The sequence below is a fragment of the Garra rufa genome, chromosome 1 (genome assembly GCF_049309525.1).
Source record: "Garra rufa chromosome 1, GarRuf1.0, whole genome shotgun sequence".
NCBI classification, from domain to species: Eukaryota; Metazoa; Chordata; class Actinopteri; order Cypriniformes; family Cyprinidae; genus Garra; species Garra rufa.
The window spans coordinates 14781517-14796151 of NC_133361.1; the positions used below are offsets into that span (position 1 = coordinate 14781517).

A 14635-nucleotide genomic window follows, 5' to 3' on the forward strand; every position below is an offset into this window, starting at 1 on the left:
AATTGCAGATTTTAGATAAATAGGCATGTTCCTTTCATTCAGCTTAGCAATGTTTTTGACATTTAATAGTGACAATAATATCTAATGATACAAATAACAAATTTTACATTTGTTTTGTGATTTCCTTTAAGTAAATATACTTTCAGAAAATGACTCTTGAGACGAAAGGGTAACACTTTATAATAACGTTCAGTTGTAAGTCTTTTATAAGTGATTAGTTAATGATGAAATAATCATTTACAAAACATTCACAAATGATTATTAAGTGATATGCTAACAATTTGTGTATGTTTTGTTAATTCATTAACAAGTCATTTACAAATTAATTTACAAGTAATTAGTTAATGATGAACTAATTATTTACAAAACATGACTATGTGTTTATAAATTATGAATAAGGGATATGTTAATTTTATTGTAAGTACTATGCTAACGATTTACCCATCTGTCGTAAATTATCTGAAAAATGGCATCATGAAATAATCAAACAGATCCTTAGTAAATGGTTAAAAATTACTAGTTAACCCCTTAACTGTCACCCCCATTTTTTAAGTTTACCCAAACTTAAATTGTAATTCATGAACACTTTGGAGCTAAGGTAGGTCTCTTTTTAAAGAAAACTTTACTGTAAAGAGAATGCACTGTACAATTTATTATATAATATAACAATACAATTTTATTATATTTTATATAAAATACATATTGTACATAACAGGTTTTATCCTAAATTTGATATCAATTTGAAGACTTACATCTAAAAAAGTTATTCCAAATTTGAAGTTGATATGGGAAAAAAATTGAGGTTCTTGTGAAAGTTTGTTTAGGGTGTTATAAAATACAAAATAACCTTATATAATTTATACACCACATGGTGCAAAGTGCATTAGTGCATAAGTACGTAGTGAATAAGTGCAGAGTGTATAGTGTGTCATTTGGGACACAGCTCATGTTTGCCAGAGAAGACATCTTTACCCTCACCAGGCAGCCCTTACATTGCAGTACGAACTTCAAAGTATTCAAAAGCTGTTGATGAATAAATAATGAATAAATCATTTATAACACTTTCTGCATCCCCTAATCTAAAGTGTAAACTACTCATCAGTTGTAAATGTTTTACAAACCTTCCGGTTACAGGTTGTGTGGGTATCAGGTGGGTAAACACACTGGGTGAAAGACCTTTGAAAAATGAGTAAAATATTTACAACTGATGAATTGTTTACACTTTAGATTAGGGGATGCAGAAAGATTTGTAAATGATTTATTCATGATGTGATCTTCAGTGAAGGATAAAAAAGTGAATGGTTGATATTTTAATTATTTTTAAGTGACAAATAATATATTAGTAACGTATTAACCACTTATCTGTTTGATTATTTCATGATATGCTATTTTTTTAAGATAAATTACGACAGATTTGTAAATTGTTAGCCTATTACTTAATCATCATTTGTAAACGTATAATCATGTTTTGTAAATTATTAGTTCATCATTATCTAATCACTTGTAAATGATTTATAACTTAATCTACAAAACATATAAAAATACTAACATATAACTTATTAATCATTTATGAATGCATAGTGATGTTTTGTAAATGATTAGTTCATCATTAACTAATTACTTGTAAATAACTTGTAAATGAATTAACAAAATATACACAAATTGTTAGCATATCACTTATTAAACATTTATGAATGTTTTGCAAATCATTATTTCATCATTAACTAACCACTTATAAATGACTTACAACTGAACGTTATTATAAAGTGTTACCGATGAAAGTTATCATCCCTTTTAACACAGCAAAACTTGTGGCTTTGACTCATTTTACACTCATAGCAAAATGTAAAAATCACCCTTAGTTTTTACATTCTCTACTGTATTATGGATCTTTTTCATAAAATGGTATATTCAAGTCAATTCACCGTTATTTTACAGCAGTTTACAGATTGTTTCAAAGCAGCGTTACAGTGATACACAGGAAAATGATTTGGTGCTGCAAATAATTCAATGCTGCTGTAAAGCAGCTCTAAAAGTCAGTAGAAAAGAATTCCATTGCAATCAATTTAGCGTTGATTAGTTAATGTAAGCTTTAATGGGCTGTATGTGTATATATTAGAGCATAGAAACCATAACAAGGGTTCTAATGATTTAACTACAATATACAATACAAACCATCAAATGTTAACTATTAAAAACACCTTAAAAATGGTTCCCTGTAGTGTTTTGGGACATATTTCATTGGGATTTAGTGGTTTTAACAAGCCATCGATAGATGGTGACAAATTAACATTAGAGACCCAAAGGAACAATTTCAGTTTCCATTAAACCAATAAAATTCCTATTATAACCAGTGAAACCATTACAAATTCTATAATAGTTTCTATTGTCTTTTTTTCCCCCCTGTCCCGTAGAGTTTAGCTTCAAAGTCAAATACATATTTCACTGCTCATAAAACATACAATATGCTTCAAATGCTCATTTATATCCAGCCTATAAATACACAAATTTAGCATAAGACAATGGGATGTAGTTGTTGTGAGAACAGCACTGACAGCAATGGTTTTCCCATCCACTATGTTTAAAGTTTATCCCCAGCCCAACTCGGAAACTCTGGAATCAAAATGATTTCCAAATTTCCCAGTAATATGACTTGAGAGCTTAAAAAGTGTTACCTGGCCAGATATACAGATATGTCAAGTCTTAGCTCAAGCAAAGACTAATCAAGCTTCATTTGAAGTTGCTGAATGAGGAGAGGGAGCTAGTAAAATCTTTGCATGGCAGAGGGAACCAATTCAGGTGCTGTCTCCACTAATGAGCTGATTGAGTTGAATCAGGTGTGTTAGATGAAGGAGACATAAAACTGTGCTGTGCTGAGAGTGTCCTGAGACAGGTTAAAAAACTCATGAAGTAATAGCTGGTTGAAAAAAAAGCTGAAGAGCCGCAAATACTGGTAGATTGAGTGGTTTCCGAAAGGGATTCATAATTTTCTTCTTGGATGATTGTTCTTCATGGTTGTGATGGAGATTTGGCTTTGGAAAAGATTTATTTTCGCCCTTTTCTTCTTCGCTGTGGATGGACAGAGACCAGGGCCTTCTGCGGTTAATAGGCAGGAATCAGGGCCGTGAGTATTACCATTGACTGTGTCTCTCTGTGACCGCACACCTACACAAGTATGTGTTTGGAGCAGATTCCTTGTAGTTAAACTTCAATATGTTTCCACAGGTTCTTCATGGTGACATTTCCTGCAGTGATTGAGTCTGGCTCTGGTGCCAAATTGTGTGCGAGTCTTCTGAAACCCAATGAGAGTCTCACAATGACCATTTCTCTGCTTGATGACAAAAATATGGCAACTCAACTTGTGCAGCAGATATCTCAGATGGAGTTTCACCGGTGTTTTAGTTTCCAGGTCTGTTATCATACTGCAAATGGGATGCTTGTCTGGTCTTATGCCCATTAAAAACCCATTCCTCTACAGTCTCCTCAAGCAGATGCAGAGTCAGTGCAGAAACTGCAGGTGGTGGTTAAAGGGAGGTCCTTCAAAATGATTGAAGAGAGGAAAGTGATGTTCAGACCTTACCTGCCTTTGACATTCATCCAAACAGACAAACCCATCTACAATCCAGGACAAACAGGTGAGCTGTGAATGACTTGTTCAGAACTTGATGCACTTGAGCATGTGGAAAGTCCATTATGTAAATCAATTCTCATTTTGCAGTGAATTTCAGAGTTGTGACCATGGATGCCAAATTTGTTCCTCTTGATCAAATGGTAAGACCTGATTTGTCTTTCATCTTTGTGATTTTCATGACTCTTTATGTGCTTAATTCCTCTGTTTATGTCCTTACAGTACAGTCTGGTGGTGGTGGAGGTGAGTTTGCTCCAGTGCAAGTCTTTGGAGATGTGTTTTCTGCAAGTTATTTGTGTGCTTACGTTCACTTTACCCCCATAATAGGACAATCATGGAAACCGCATTGGTCAGTGGACAAATGTTTCGTCAACGAGGTGGATATTGGAGCTTTCTCATCAGTTAAATCCAGAAGCTCAGGTTGGGATGTACACACTGAGAGCTTTTATTGGTGACCGAATTATCTCGCAGGTTTTTGAGGTGAAAAAATATGGTGAGTCACCACATGCGATGTGTCTGGTAGCAATGATCGCAGATCTGAGGTCCTAATTTAAATAACTTGTTTAGTTTTACCCAAGTTTGATGTCACTGTCGCTGCGCCACAGATGCATAGTGTTGGAGATGTAGGACTGAAGGTGGAGGCTTGTGCCAAGTAAGTAACTTTTCTTGATTTTGTCTTTTGGATGGTAAATTATTGATCTTAATCTAGTGTTTTCCTAGGTACACATATGGGCAACCTGTACCTGGTCAAACGTTGGTGGAAGTGTGCCGTGAGCCGTTTCCATACGCTGTGGTTCCGGGCTTGACTCGTGTCTGCCTTAATAAAACTGCCAAGGTTTGTGACTGCTGCTGTTGTACAGGAAAGGATTAGTCTTGTCTGATATGCTGACTTTGTAATCTGAAAATCTTTTTTTGTTACCAGATGAACAACACCGGCTGTGCCTCCCTTATATTCAGTATATCAACGTTTTTCAACACCAGATTTGAGAATAATCTGCAAGATGCGTTCCTTGTTAATATAAATGTCACTGAGGAGGGAACAGGTGAGCTATTGGCTAATTTGAAACTACTTTACTTTATTTGGGGTCTTGATGTCTGTGGCTTTTCTTTTCCTTTTCAGATGTGGTCATGTTTAAATCCACAACCGTGTCCATTACGTTTGAAGTTGGCAAGGTCACGTTTGTGGACCTCCCAGAGTTTTTTGACCATGGGTCAACGATTAAAGCAAAGGCATGTAAAGGTTCATATTTTCTTGCGGAATCTTTCGCCTTGTTCATTTCCTAACTTTTATCTTTCTCAACAGATCTTGGCAACTTATTTCAATGGGACGCCAATCGCAAGCAAGGAGGTTTATCTCCTGGATGGTAGCCAATGGCCAAACAAACTGCTGTTGAATCTGACTACAGACCAGAATGGACTGGCTGTGTTCTCCCTCAACACTGCTAATTTTCCTGAAGTTGATCTGAATCTGGTGGTATGATTTGTCTATCCTTCTATTTTGAGTAAAGCCTTTATCTTGCAAGAAGCCAATTTCCTTCATTTGTTTCCCAGGCAAGTGCAACTTCACAGGTTGTTTATGGTTATAAATCACCATACTTCAGTACAGATATGAGGGTAATTCCACTTCTTCAAGCTGCTACTCCCGTCACCCCAACGTTTAGTGAACTGACTATAGAGAAGCTTGAGCAGCCACTGAAATGTGGCACTGCATATCCAGTGACCGTCAAGTATTCCTTTGTTGGAGAGACTGGTGACTACAGTGTTGACATCATCTATATGGTACAGTGTGTTGTGGTTGTGATGGTTTGTTTGCCTGGCAACTTTTGTGCATCAGTCTGGTTTTCTGTCTTCTGCTAGGTCTTGTCCAGAGGAGTGATCGTTCTGCATGGATTTCAAAAGATTCAAGCAAGGGATTTTGATACCGTCACGAGTGGCACAGTGTCATTTCAGCTGTCTGTTGGTGTCAATATGGCTCCAGTAGTGCAGATTCTGGCTTTCTGTGTTCTTCCCAGTCAAAATGTAGCGGCTGTTAGTGCGGCTTTTGACACGAAAATGTGTTTCAATAACCAGGTATGGTGTGCATATGCGTCTTCCTTCATGTGGGTAGCTGTAATGTTTCCTTCACCTTGTGAGCTGGTTCTTGTTCCAGGTGTCTCTGCAGTTCTCCCCGGCCACGGCCGTTCCTGGTGAGGGAAATGTTTTGACTGTCTCTGCTCAAGCAGTATCCCTGTGTGGCCTCAGTGCTGTTGATCAGAGTGTCCTGATCATGGAGCCTGGAAGACGTCTGAGTGCTGAAGCGGTAGCCATGTGCAATTAATCCATTCTTGTTTGAAACTATCTGGATGAGAGTATGTTGTTGATCTTTTAAAATCTGTTTTATATCTGACTAGAATGCTATGATTTGATTCCTACACTTTGCTTTTTACAGTGGTGTTTATGTGAGCTTTTAAGTTTAGTCCTCTTATATTAACTAGATACACACTCATGGTGATTAGACCACCCAAAGTGTCTCTTTTAAACTACTTTGCAAGACTCAGTTTTTTCCCCTTATGTTTATAGGTGTTCAACCTTCTCCCAGTGCAATCACTATCAGATTATCCTTTCGGTGTTGAAGATGAACAGGAATGCCTAAATGTTCGGCTCCGTCGAGCAGTCCCTACAGACCAAGCTTATGAAGCCTTCAAGGTAGAACCTGGTTTATAATCGTAGTCACTGAATGCTCCCTGAATTCAAATTTCTTATGACCTGTTGTTCTGACAGAGCATGGGGATGAAGATTGCAACCAATTTGCCCATCCGAGAACCACAATGCCTGATGTACAGAGGCTTGAAATACTATCGCAACTTCCATGATGGTGTGTCTCTTAGGTTTTTAACCTTCAATTTGCCGTGTGTGCACATGACTTGACATTTAATGGCTTCTCCTTTTGGTTTCAGTCATCTTTTTCCATCAACCTGTTGCCTTTGAGATGGCTCCTGCTGCAGTTGCAGAAAGTGCTGGAGGCGAGAGCAGTTCTTCTGTTGATGTGACCGTCAGGACTTACTTTCCAGAAACGTGGCTCTGGCAACTCGCTCAAGTCGGGTAAATGAGGCTGTTCTGCCCTTTACATCACTTGCCACCATCTGAAGCCTTCTAACAAATTGTACCCCTTCTACTTCTGGTGTCCTTTCTTCAGAGAGTCTGGATCCACACAAGTTCCTCTCAAGGTTCCTGACACAATCACAACGTGGGAGACGGAGGCCTTCTGTCTGTCCTCCAAAGGTCTCGGTCTGGCTCCTCCTGCTCTGCTGACCGTCTTCCAGCCCTTCTTTCTGGAGCTTTCCCTGCCATACTCCATTGTCCGTGGGGAGAGTTTTGAGCTGAGGGCCACAGTCTTTAACTATCTGTCCAAATGCATCATGGTCTGGGTTCACTTTTATTGAGATAATGGATCCATAGAGAAAAGAGATCCAGTTCTTTGCTCAGTGTGCATTATTCATTGGCAGGTTAAAGTGACTCCAACACCATCCTCAAGCTTCACTCTTCGATCACTAACTGACCCGTATTCATCCTGTCTCTGTGCCAATGCGAGGAAGACCTTTAAATGGGTTTTAATGGCTTCTGTTCTCGGTCTGTTTTGGACTGTATTTCAAAGTTGAGGTGTATGTGAAGTGTTGCTGACCTTCTGTCTGTACTTTAGGAACTGTGAATGTGACGGTAAGCGCTCAGGCTGAACAATCCCAGTCTTTGTGCGGTAATGAGGTTGTGACCGTGCCGACGAGAGGACGTGTTGACGTAGTCACTCGAAGTCTACTTGTTCTGGTAAGTGTTGAGCAGCCTTCTGGGGTTTGACAGTGGAGCTCATTGTGTTTTAATTGCTGTGGTGTTTGTTGCTTCTGTAGGCTGAAGGAGTTGAAAGGACAATCACTGAGAGTTGGTTACTGTGTCCAAAAGGTTTGTTTGCACTCGGTGTCTCAAATGTCTTCTCCCTATACCACCAAAAGGAAGCCTAGTTCTCCATGATCTATTTTTAAATTTAATCCACAGGAAGCATCCTGTCAGAAGATGTGACGCTTATCTTTCCAAGAAACATGATTCAGGGATCAGCCAAATGCTCAGTTTCAGTCATTGGTAAAGCAGTTAATGGAGAGAAATTGTCACAGTAGGGCTGTGACAAGTACATTTCCTTGATTAAGCATAATCATCTGCAACTGGTTTTATCGTAAGAATGTGTGGGGGTGTTTTTAATTTTATTTTCTCGGCCTTTGGTTTCTCTTCTCTCATAGGGGACATTATGGGGCGTGCACTAAAGAATCTTGATAGCTTATTGCGGGTGCCTTCTGGCTGCGGCGAACAGAATATGATAGTTCTTGCTCCCAATATTTACATCCTGATGTATCTGGAAGTCACAACACAGCTCACCGCAACCATCCGAGCAACTGCCATTGGTTACCTTCAGAGCGGTACAGACAACCAAATCCATTTAGTATTTAGACTAAATCTCAAGTCCTGTTCATTGGGGCGCTTCAGACTGTCTAATCCTTCCTGATCAAATTCCCATGTGGCTTTTGACCTGAACAGGATACCAAGGACAGCTGAACTACAGGCACAGTGATGGTTCATACAGCACATTTGGTTACGATGCATCCAATACATGGTGAGTTTCATGCAGTGCTTGTAGTTTTGGATACCATTGAGGCAGTTTGACTTAAATTCCTCAACGATCAGGTTGACCGCCTTCGTCCTGAGGTCTTTTGGCCTTGCGAGGAAATTCATTTACATCGATCCGAATGTCCTTCAGAGCTCAAGGGACTGGTTGATAAGCACGCAGGGTTCAGATGGCTGTTTTATTCAGCAGGGAACTCTGTACCACAATGACATGAAGGTACGTGTGTGTGTGTGTGTGTGTGTGGTTTTTTTTTTTTTTTTTCCCTCTTCTCTCCCCGAATGCACCGTAACCAATCTGAGGATGATTTTCCTGGCTATGCTGCTGCGTTTTAGGGTGGAGTGGGGGATAGTGTCACCATGACCGGCTACATCGTTGCATCACTGCTTGAACTAGGTGTCCCTGTCACGGTAAGAGCATGACATATCTGTACTTTCAAGTTTGTAGTCTTAATTTGATTGCTTTTAAATTTGACATTTCTGTGGTCAAAGCTAGGACATGAGTAATACTGGTAAAACTAAGTAATCTTTAAAACAAATGTCTATATTACAACAGTTCAGCCTTATAGAAAGCAGTGTGCATCTCTTGGTTGTTTGTAGAAGATACAGTGTGTGTGTGTGTTTTTTTTTTTTTTTTTTTTTTTTTTTTGCAACTTGCTGTCTTTGCTAGTTTTAAAGGCGCTGCATAAAGTTACAACGGTTTGCTCTGCTTTCAGGATCCTGCCATTACTAAAGCTCTGTCATGCTTGAGATCTTCTGTTGGGAACCTGGGAAACACCTACGCCACTGCTCTGCTCGCCTACACCTTTAGTCTGGCTGGAGAAACCAGTACTCGATCGCAGCTTTTAACTGCCTTGGACGACACTGCCATTTCTGAAGCTGAGATTTAATATCGGGTTTATTGACTTGTTTTACTTTTTATGGTGCTTTTAAGAAAAATGGCTTCACGAATGTCTGTTCTCCCCTCCGTCATGTCTTTTAGGTCCTAAACTCCATTGGTCTCAGACTTCATCTGGTGATACTCTGGCAGTGGAAATCAGCTCGTACGTACTGCTAGCCATTCTCACTGTGCAGCCTGTAACTACAGCCAATCTGGGCTATGCTAACCGCATTGTCAACTGGCTCGTGGCCCAGCAGAATCCCTATGGAGGCTTTTTCTCCACCCAGGTGACTAACTATTAAACATGCATGATTCATGCGCACTTTGTTGCATTTTAGCAGATGCTTTTATACAAAATTACTAGAGGAAATGGCTATAGCTCAAATTGCAGAGCATGGTGTTAGCAACACCAGGGTAATGGTATGGTTCAATTCCTGTCTGATATAAACTATAACTTGAATTGCTTCAGATAAAAGTCTCTTGCAAATGTATGAAGGGATTTAAATGGTGTGGATGTGCTGGTAAAATGCAAATGCTGTCTTTTCTTGGGTAAAGTTGCTCATGTTACAAGAATGGCAAAATACAGTGATTAACAAATCATTGCTTGTGCAAATATATAACAGCACTTCAGAAATGCATTGAGGACTTCAATGTTGCTGATTTAACACCTTTTGGCATTTGATAACCATTTCACCTATAGAAATGAGTGGCATGAACAACAGTAGTCCGCATTTGAAGTGCATCAACCTTTTTGTCGAAGTTGTCCTAAATCCAAAATGATACCCCTTGTCTTAGGACAACTTTGAGCTCTTTTGATCCACTTCAAATGTTGACTACTGTACATGACTTGTCTTAAGAGATTCCCGTAACTAGATTTGACACTGAGTGAAATATCATTTCTGGCACTTTATCTTTTTTCCAAACTTGTGAGACTTCCACCTCTTTTGTGTTCAGCAGAAGATTGGTCAATTGACTGTAGTCATTGACTGCCATAGTACAGGTAAAAAAAAAAAATCAATGGCTACCAGCAACTGTTTGGTTTCCAGCGTTCTTTGAAATGTTTTTGGGACACGTGTAATGTTGGATGAGGTGAATATACCTTAATAGCTGTTTGTTTTAGGACACAGTGGTGGCTCTTCATGCTCTGTCGGTGTATGCTGCTCAAGTGTTCAGCTTGGAGGGATCCAGCACAGTTACCGTTCAGTCGTCAGTGGCAGGAGGAGACGTTTATACCTTCGAGGTGAATCGGGACAACCGGCTGCTTTATCAGGAGAAGCCGCTGAAGAGCTTTCCAGGCAAATATAGCGTTAAAGCGAAGGGCTCCTCCTGTGTGTCTGTGCAGGTTTGTAAATTCACCTCCTTTGTTTCTGTTTCTGTTGTGCTCCTGCTAATTCTCCTTGATTTTCTTTGCAATCATAGATTGCATGTTTCTACAACATCCCAACACCCATTAAAGCTGCCACAACGCTGAGCGTTGAAGCGAAGGTGACTGGAGATTGCCGGCCGCCTGGAGCCAGTCTCATGCTGAATTTCACAGTGAAGTAAGAACCGCTTTGTCTTCTGTGTCCCTTTGCGTCTGTGTAAAGACTCAAAAGCAAAACTAACTTTGCTTTCACACCAAGGGTAACTATAAATTCATGTTTTAAATATAAATTAAATATTTGTTCAGTGTTGTCTTATGCCACCTTTGAGCTACAAATAAATGCCTTTACGAAGTTTAATGTCAAGTCAGAAGCACTTCAATGTCCCCTTTTGCAATGCAAGTTTGGCTTAATGCTCTTAAAAGCAACTGGAACAGAAAAGCAGCTGCTCTTATCTATATTTCCTTTAATTCAGATACAACGGTGCAAAACCAACTACTAACATGGTTCTGGTGGATATCAAGCTCTTGTCGGGATTCACTGCAGACACATCACTGGTTCGTATGCATTTTTAAGGTGACTTTGGGATCCTTGAAGCAGCTCGAATGTAAATGATGGGGTTTCTTTCAGCTTGGATCTTCACCGGAGTCCTTCGCTCCGTTAGTGCAGCGGGTTGACGCTGAAGATGATCACGTGCTTGTTTATCTGAAAGAGGTGAGATGCACTGGGTTCACTACCAATGACATGTCTTTTTGTCATGGATTTGTCCAATATTTAAAGACATTGGCATTTGTTATTTTCCTTTAAAACTGTCTGTATTGGTTGCGCAGGTTCCCAAAGGTGTCCCGATGAGCTATAGGCTGCAGCTGAAACAGGTTCTTGCAGTGCAGAATCTCAAGCCGGCGGTCATCAATGTCTATGACTACTATCAGACAAGTACTCTTCCATCTTTGACTTGTACCTTGGAATGAATTTCATGTAGAAGTCCAAGCTCATTTCCTCTTTTCCCTTTCAGGTGACTCATTCGAGACTACATGCACATCTCCTTGTAAATGATTGTGCTCCAGTACTGGCTACAAGATGCATTAATCAAATAAAACTCCTTTTAAGACAAATTGGTGGTCTCGTTGCTTGTTTTCTGAAATATGAGTGTTGCAAGTTTGTTAATGTTTTACTTAAAAAAAAAAATAAACATATATATATAGATTCCCTAAAAATTGTTCAATAATGAAGACACATTTTTCAAAACAGTTCAGTTGGCTTGGCTTTACAGAAGCCTATGTGGACCAAATTGGGAGTGATTGCTTTCAGACAAAATGCATGCAATTTTGTCATCCATACTCCACAATTGGATAAACACTATACATTTTCAGCACTTACGTGCATGTCTTTTGATTGTGGGAGAAACCCAGAGGAAAGCAACATCCACACTGAGAGAACATACACACCCCACATAGCAGCAGCTGGGACTCCAATTCTGAACATACTGTACCTCATTATACTAGATTGATGCTTTTATTAATGCTTCAGACAAATCATTCAAACTTCAAAAAGAAAAGTTCATTGATTATGTAATCCTCCCTGTTTTTAGTGTTTTGTTTTTTCAATCATTTACATTTCATTTGGCAGACGCTTTTATCCAAAGCGACTTACAATTGGAGCCAATAGCTCATCGGGACACCAAGGAGAAAACAGAAGTCATTGCATTTGGAAACAAAGACGAAGTTCATAAGGTAAATGCGTACCTTGACGCTAGGGGTCAAAAAACAAAAAATCAAGTCAAGAATCTGGGTGTGATTCTGGAATCAGACCTCAGTTTCAGTAGCCATGTCAAAGCAGTAACTAAATCAGCATACTATCATCTCAAAAACATTGCAAGAATTAGATGTTTTGTTTCCCATCAAGACTTGGAGAAACTTGTTCATGCCTTTATCAATAGCAGGGTGGACTATTGTAATGGTCTCCTCACCGGCCTTCCCAAGAAGACCATTAGACAGCTGCAGCTCATACAGAACGCTGCTGCCAGGATTCTGACTAGAACCAGAAAATCAGAGCATATCACACCAGTCCTCAGGTCCTTACACTGGCTTCCAGTTATGTTTAGGATAGATTTTAAAGTACTTTTACTTGTTTATAAAGCACTCAATGGCCTAGGACCTACATACATTGCAGATATGCTCACTGAATATAAACCTAACAGACAACTCAGATCACTAGGATCAAGTCAGTTAGTAATATAAAGGGTTCACACAAAACAAGGGGAATCCGCTTTTAGCTATTATGCCGCCCGCAGTTGGAATCAGCTTCCAGAAGAGATCAGATGTGCTAATACATTAGCCACATTTAAATGCAGACTCAAAACTCATCTGTTCAGTTGTGCATTTATTGAATGAGCACTGTGCTACGTCCGAACAGATTGGATTATTTTATGTATAATCATTTTACCGTATTAATTTTAAATCATTTTTTTAAATCATCTTAAATGTTCTTAAATTTTGTTTTTATTGTTGTTATTACTATAAATTTGTATGATTTTTATGCTATTATGATGTTAATTCCTTTTATGTACAGCACTTTGAATTACCATTGTGTAAGAAACGTGCTATATAAATAAACTTGCCTTGCCTTGCCTTGCCTTGCCTTGGGGAGAACAACAAGCGATTCATCCTAAAAGTTGGATCGAGGCGGCAAGTGCTCAAATACCGTATATCAGGCATTGTTAGATGAGTGCATTCTAAAAAGAGAAGATCAAGAAAGTAAGAATTATTATTTTATTTATTTTTTATTTATTTATTGGGTCAGATAGATTTGAAGGAGTTTTAGCAGTCGTTTGAAAACTGTTAAGGAGACAGCATTCCGGATAGGTGTGGGAAGATCGTTCCACCAGGCAGGAACAGTGAACGAGAATGTTCTGGAAAGTGATTTCATGCCTCTCTGTGGTGGTACAACGAGGCGTCTTTCACTAGAGGATCTCAGACTTCTGGAGGGGGTGTAGATGTGTAGTAGTGAATGGAGGTAGGCAGGTGAAGAGCCGGTGACTGTCCTATATGCCAGCATCAGTGTCTTGAATTTGATGCATGCTGTAACCGGTAACCAGTGCAGGGATATAAAGAGAGGTGAGACATGGGCCTTTTTGGGCTCATTGAAGACCAGCCATGCTGCTGCATTATGAATCATTTATAGAGGTCTGATTGTACATGCTGGAAGACCGGCCAAAAGAGCATTGCAGTAGTCCAGCCTAGAAATGACCAGTGCCTGGACAAGGAGTTGTGCAGCATGCTCTGTTAGGAAGGGCCTGATCTTTCTGATGTTGTGCAATGCAAACCTGCAAGATCGAGCAGTTTTAGCAATGTGGTCTTTGAAAGTCAATTGGTCATCAAAGATTACACCAAGATTTCTGGCTTAAGTCGATGGGGTAATTGTTGATGAACCTAACTGGATGGTGAAGTCATGCTGTAGAGTTGGAGTGGCAGGAAAGACAAGGAGCTCAGTCTTTGCCAGGTTGAGCTGTAGATGGTGCTCCTTCATCCATGCAGAGATATCCGCCAAGCAGCCTGAGATCCGTGCCACTACTGATGGATCGTCTGGTTTAAATGAGAGGTAGAGCTGTGTGTCATCAGCATAGCAATGGTAGGAAAAGCCATGTGCCTGTATGATGGGACCCAGAGATTTAGTGTATATGGAGAAGAGGAGAGGTCCAAGAACTGATCCCTGAGGAACCCTTGTGACCAGCTGATGAGTTTTAGATACCTCCCCTCCCCAGGCCACTCTGAAAGACCTACCAGAGAGGTAGGATTTGAACCAGCGAAGTGGTGTCCCTGTAATGTCCAGCGATGAGAGGGTGGACAGGAGGATCTGATGATTCACTGTGTCAAAAGCAGCAGATAGGTCCAACAAAATAAGTACTGATGATTTGGACTCAGCTTTTTGCAGTCCGCAAGGCTTCAGTGACAGACAGTAGCGCAGTCTCAGTTGAATGGCCACTCCTGAACCCTGACTGGTTAGCATCCAGTAGGTTGTTCTGTGTGAGAAATAAAGATAGCTGGTTGAAAACAACTCGTTCCAGTGTTTTTGCTATGAATGGAAGGAGGGAGACAGGTCTGTAGTTGTGAAGTGTTAAGT

General features: G+C 39.8%; 1 protein-coding gene across 1 annotated transcript; it reads left to right on the forward strand.

Moving 5' to 3' along the window:
• The first annotated feature begins 3232 nt into the window (after positions 1-3232).
• LOC141287491 (alpha-2-macroglobulin-like) lies at positions 3233-11569 on the forward strand. Its single transcript, XM_073819685.1, has 33 exons — positions 3233-3409; positions 3479-3635; positions 3719-3771; positions 3851-3871; positions 3956-4121; positions 4196-4280; positions 4349-4463; positions 4551-4671; positions 4749-4858; positions 4932-5102; positions 5180-5407; positions 5486-5698; positions 5778-5927; positions 6188-6313; positions 6389-6482; positions 6565-6709; positions 6804-7029; positions 7114-7237; positions 7308-7429; positions 7510-7561; positions 7655-7738; positions 7894-8070; positions 8189-8264; positions 8336-8492; positions 8609-8683; positions 8989-9149; positions 9253-9439; positions 10273-10494; positions 10572-10693; positions 10989-11070; positions 11144-11227; positions 11344-11449; positions 11529-11569. Exons 1-33 carry the CDS (start codon positions 3233-3235, stop codon positions 11567-11569), a joined length of 4230 nt encoding a protein of 1409 aa, XP_073675786.1.
• The last annotated feature ends 3066 nt before the right edge of the window (positions 11570-14635 follow it).

Coding starts and splice junctions, on each gene's coding strand:
- LOC141287491 (XM_073819685.1), top strand. CDS start 3,233: ATGGTGACATTTCCTGCAGTGATTGAGTCTGGCTCTGGTGCCAAATTG. Junction 4,464..4,550: donor GCCTTAATAAAACTGCCAAG/GTTTGTGACTGC, acceptor TTTTGTTACCAG/ATGAACAACACCGGCTGTGC. Junction 6,314..6,388: donor AAGCTTATGAAGCCTTCAAG/GTAGAACCTGGT, acceptor TTGTTCTGACAG/AGCATGGGGATGAAGATTGC.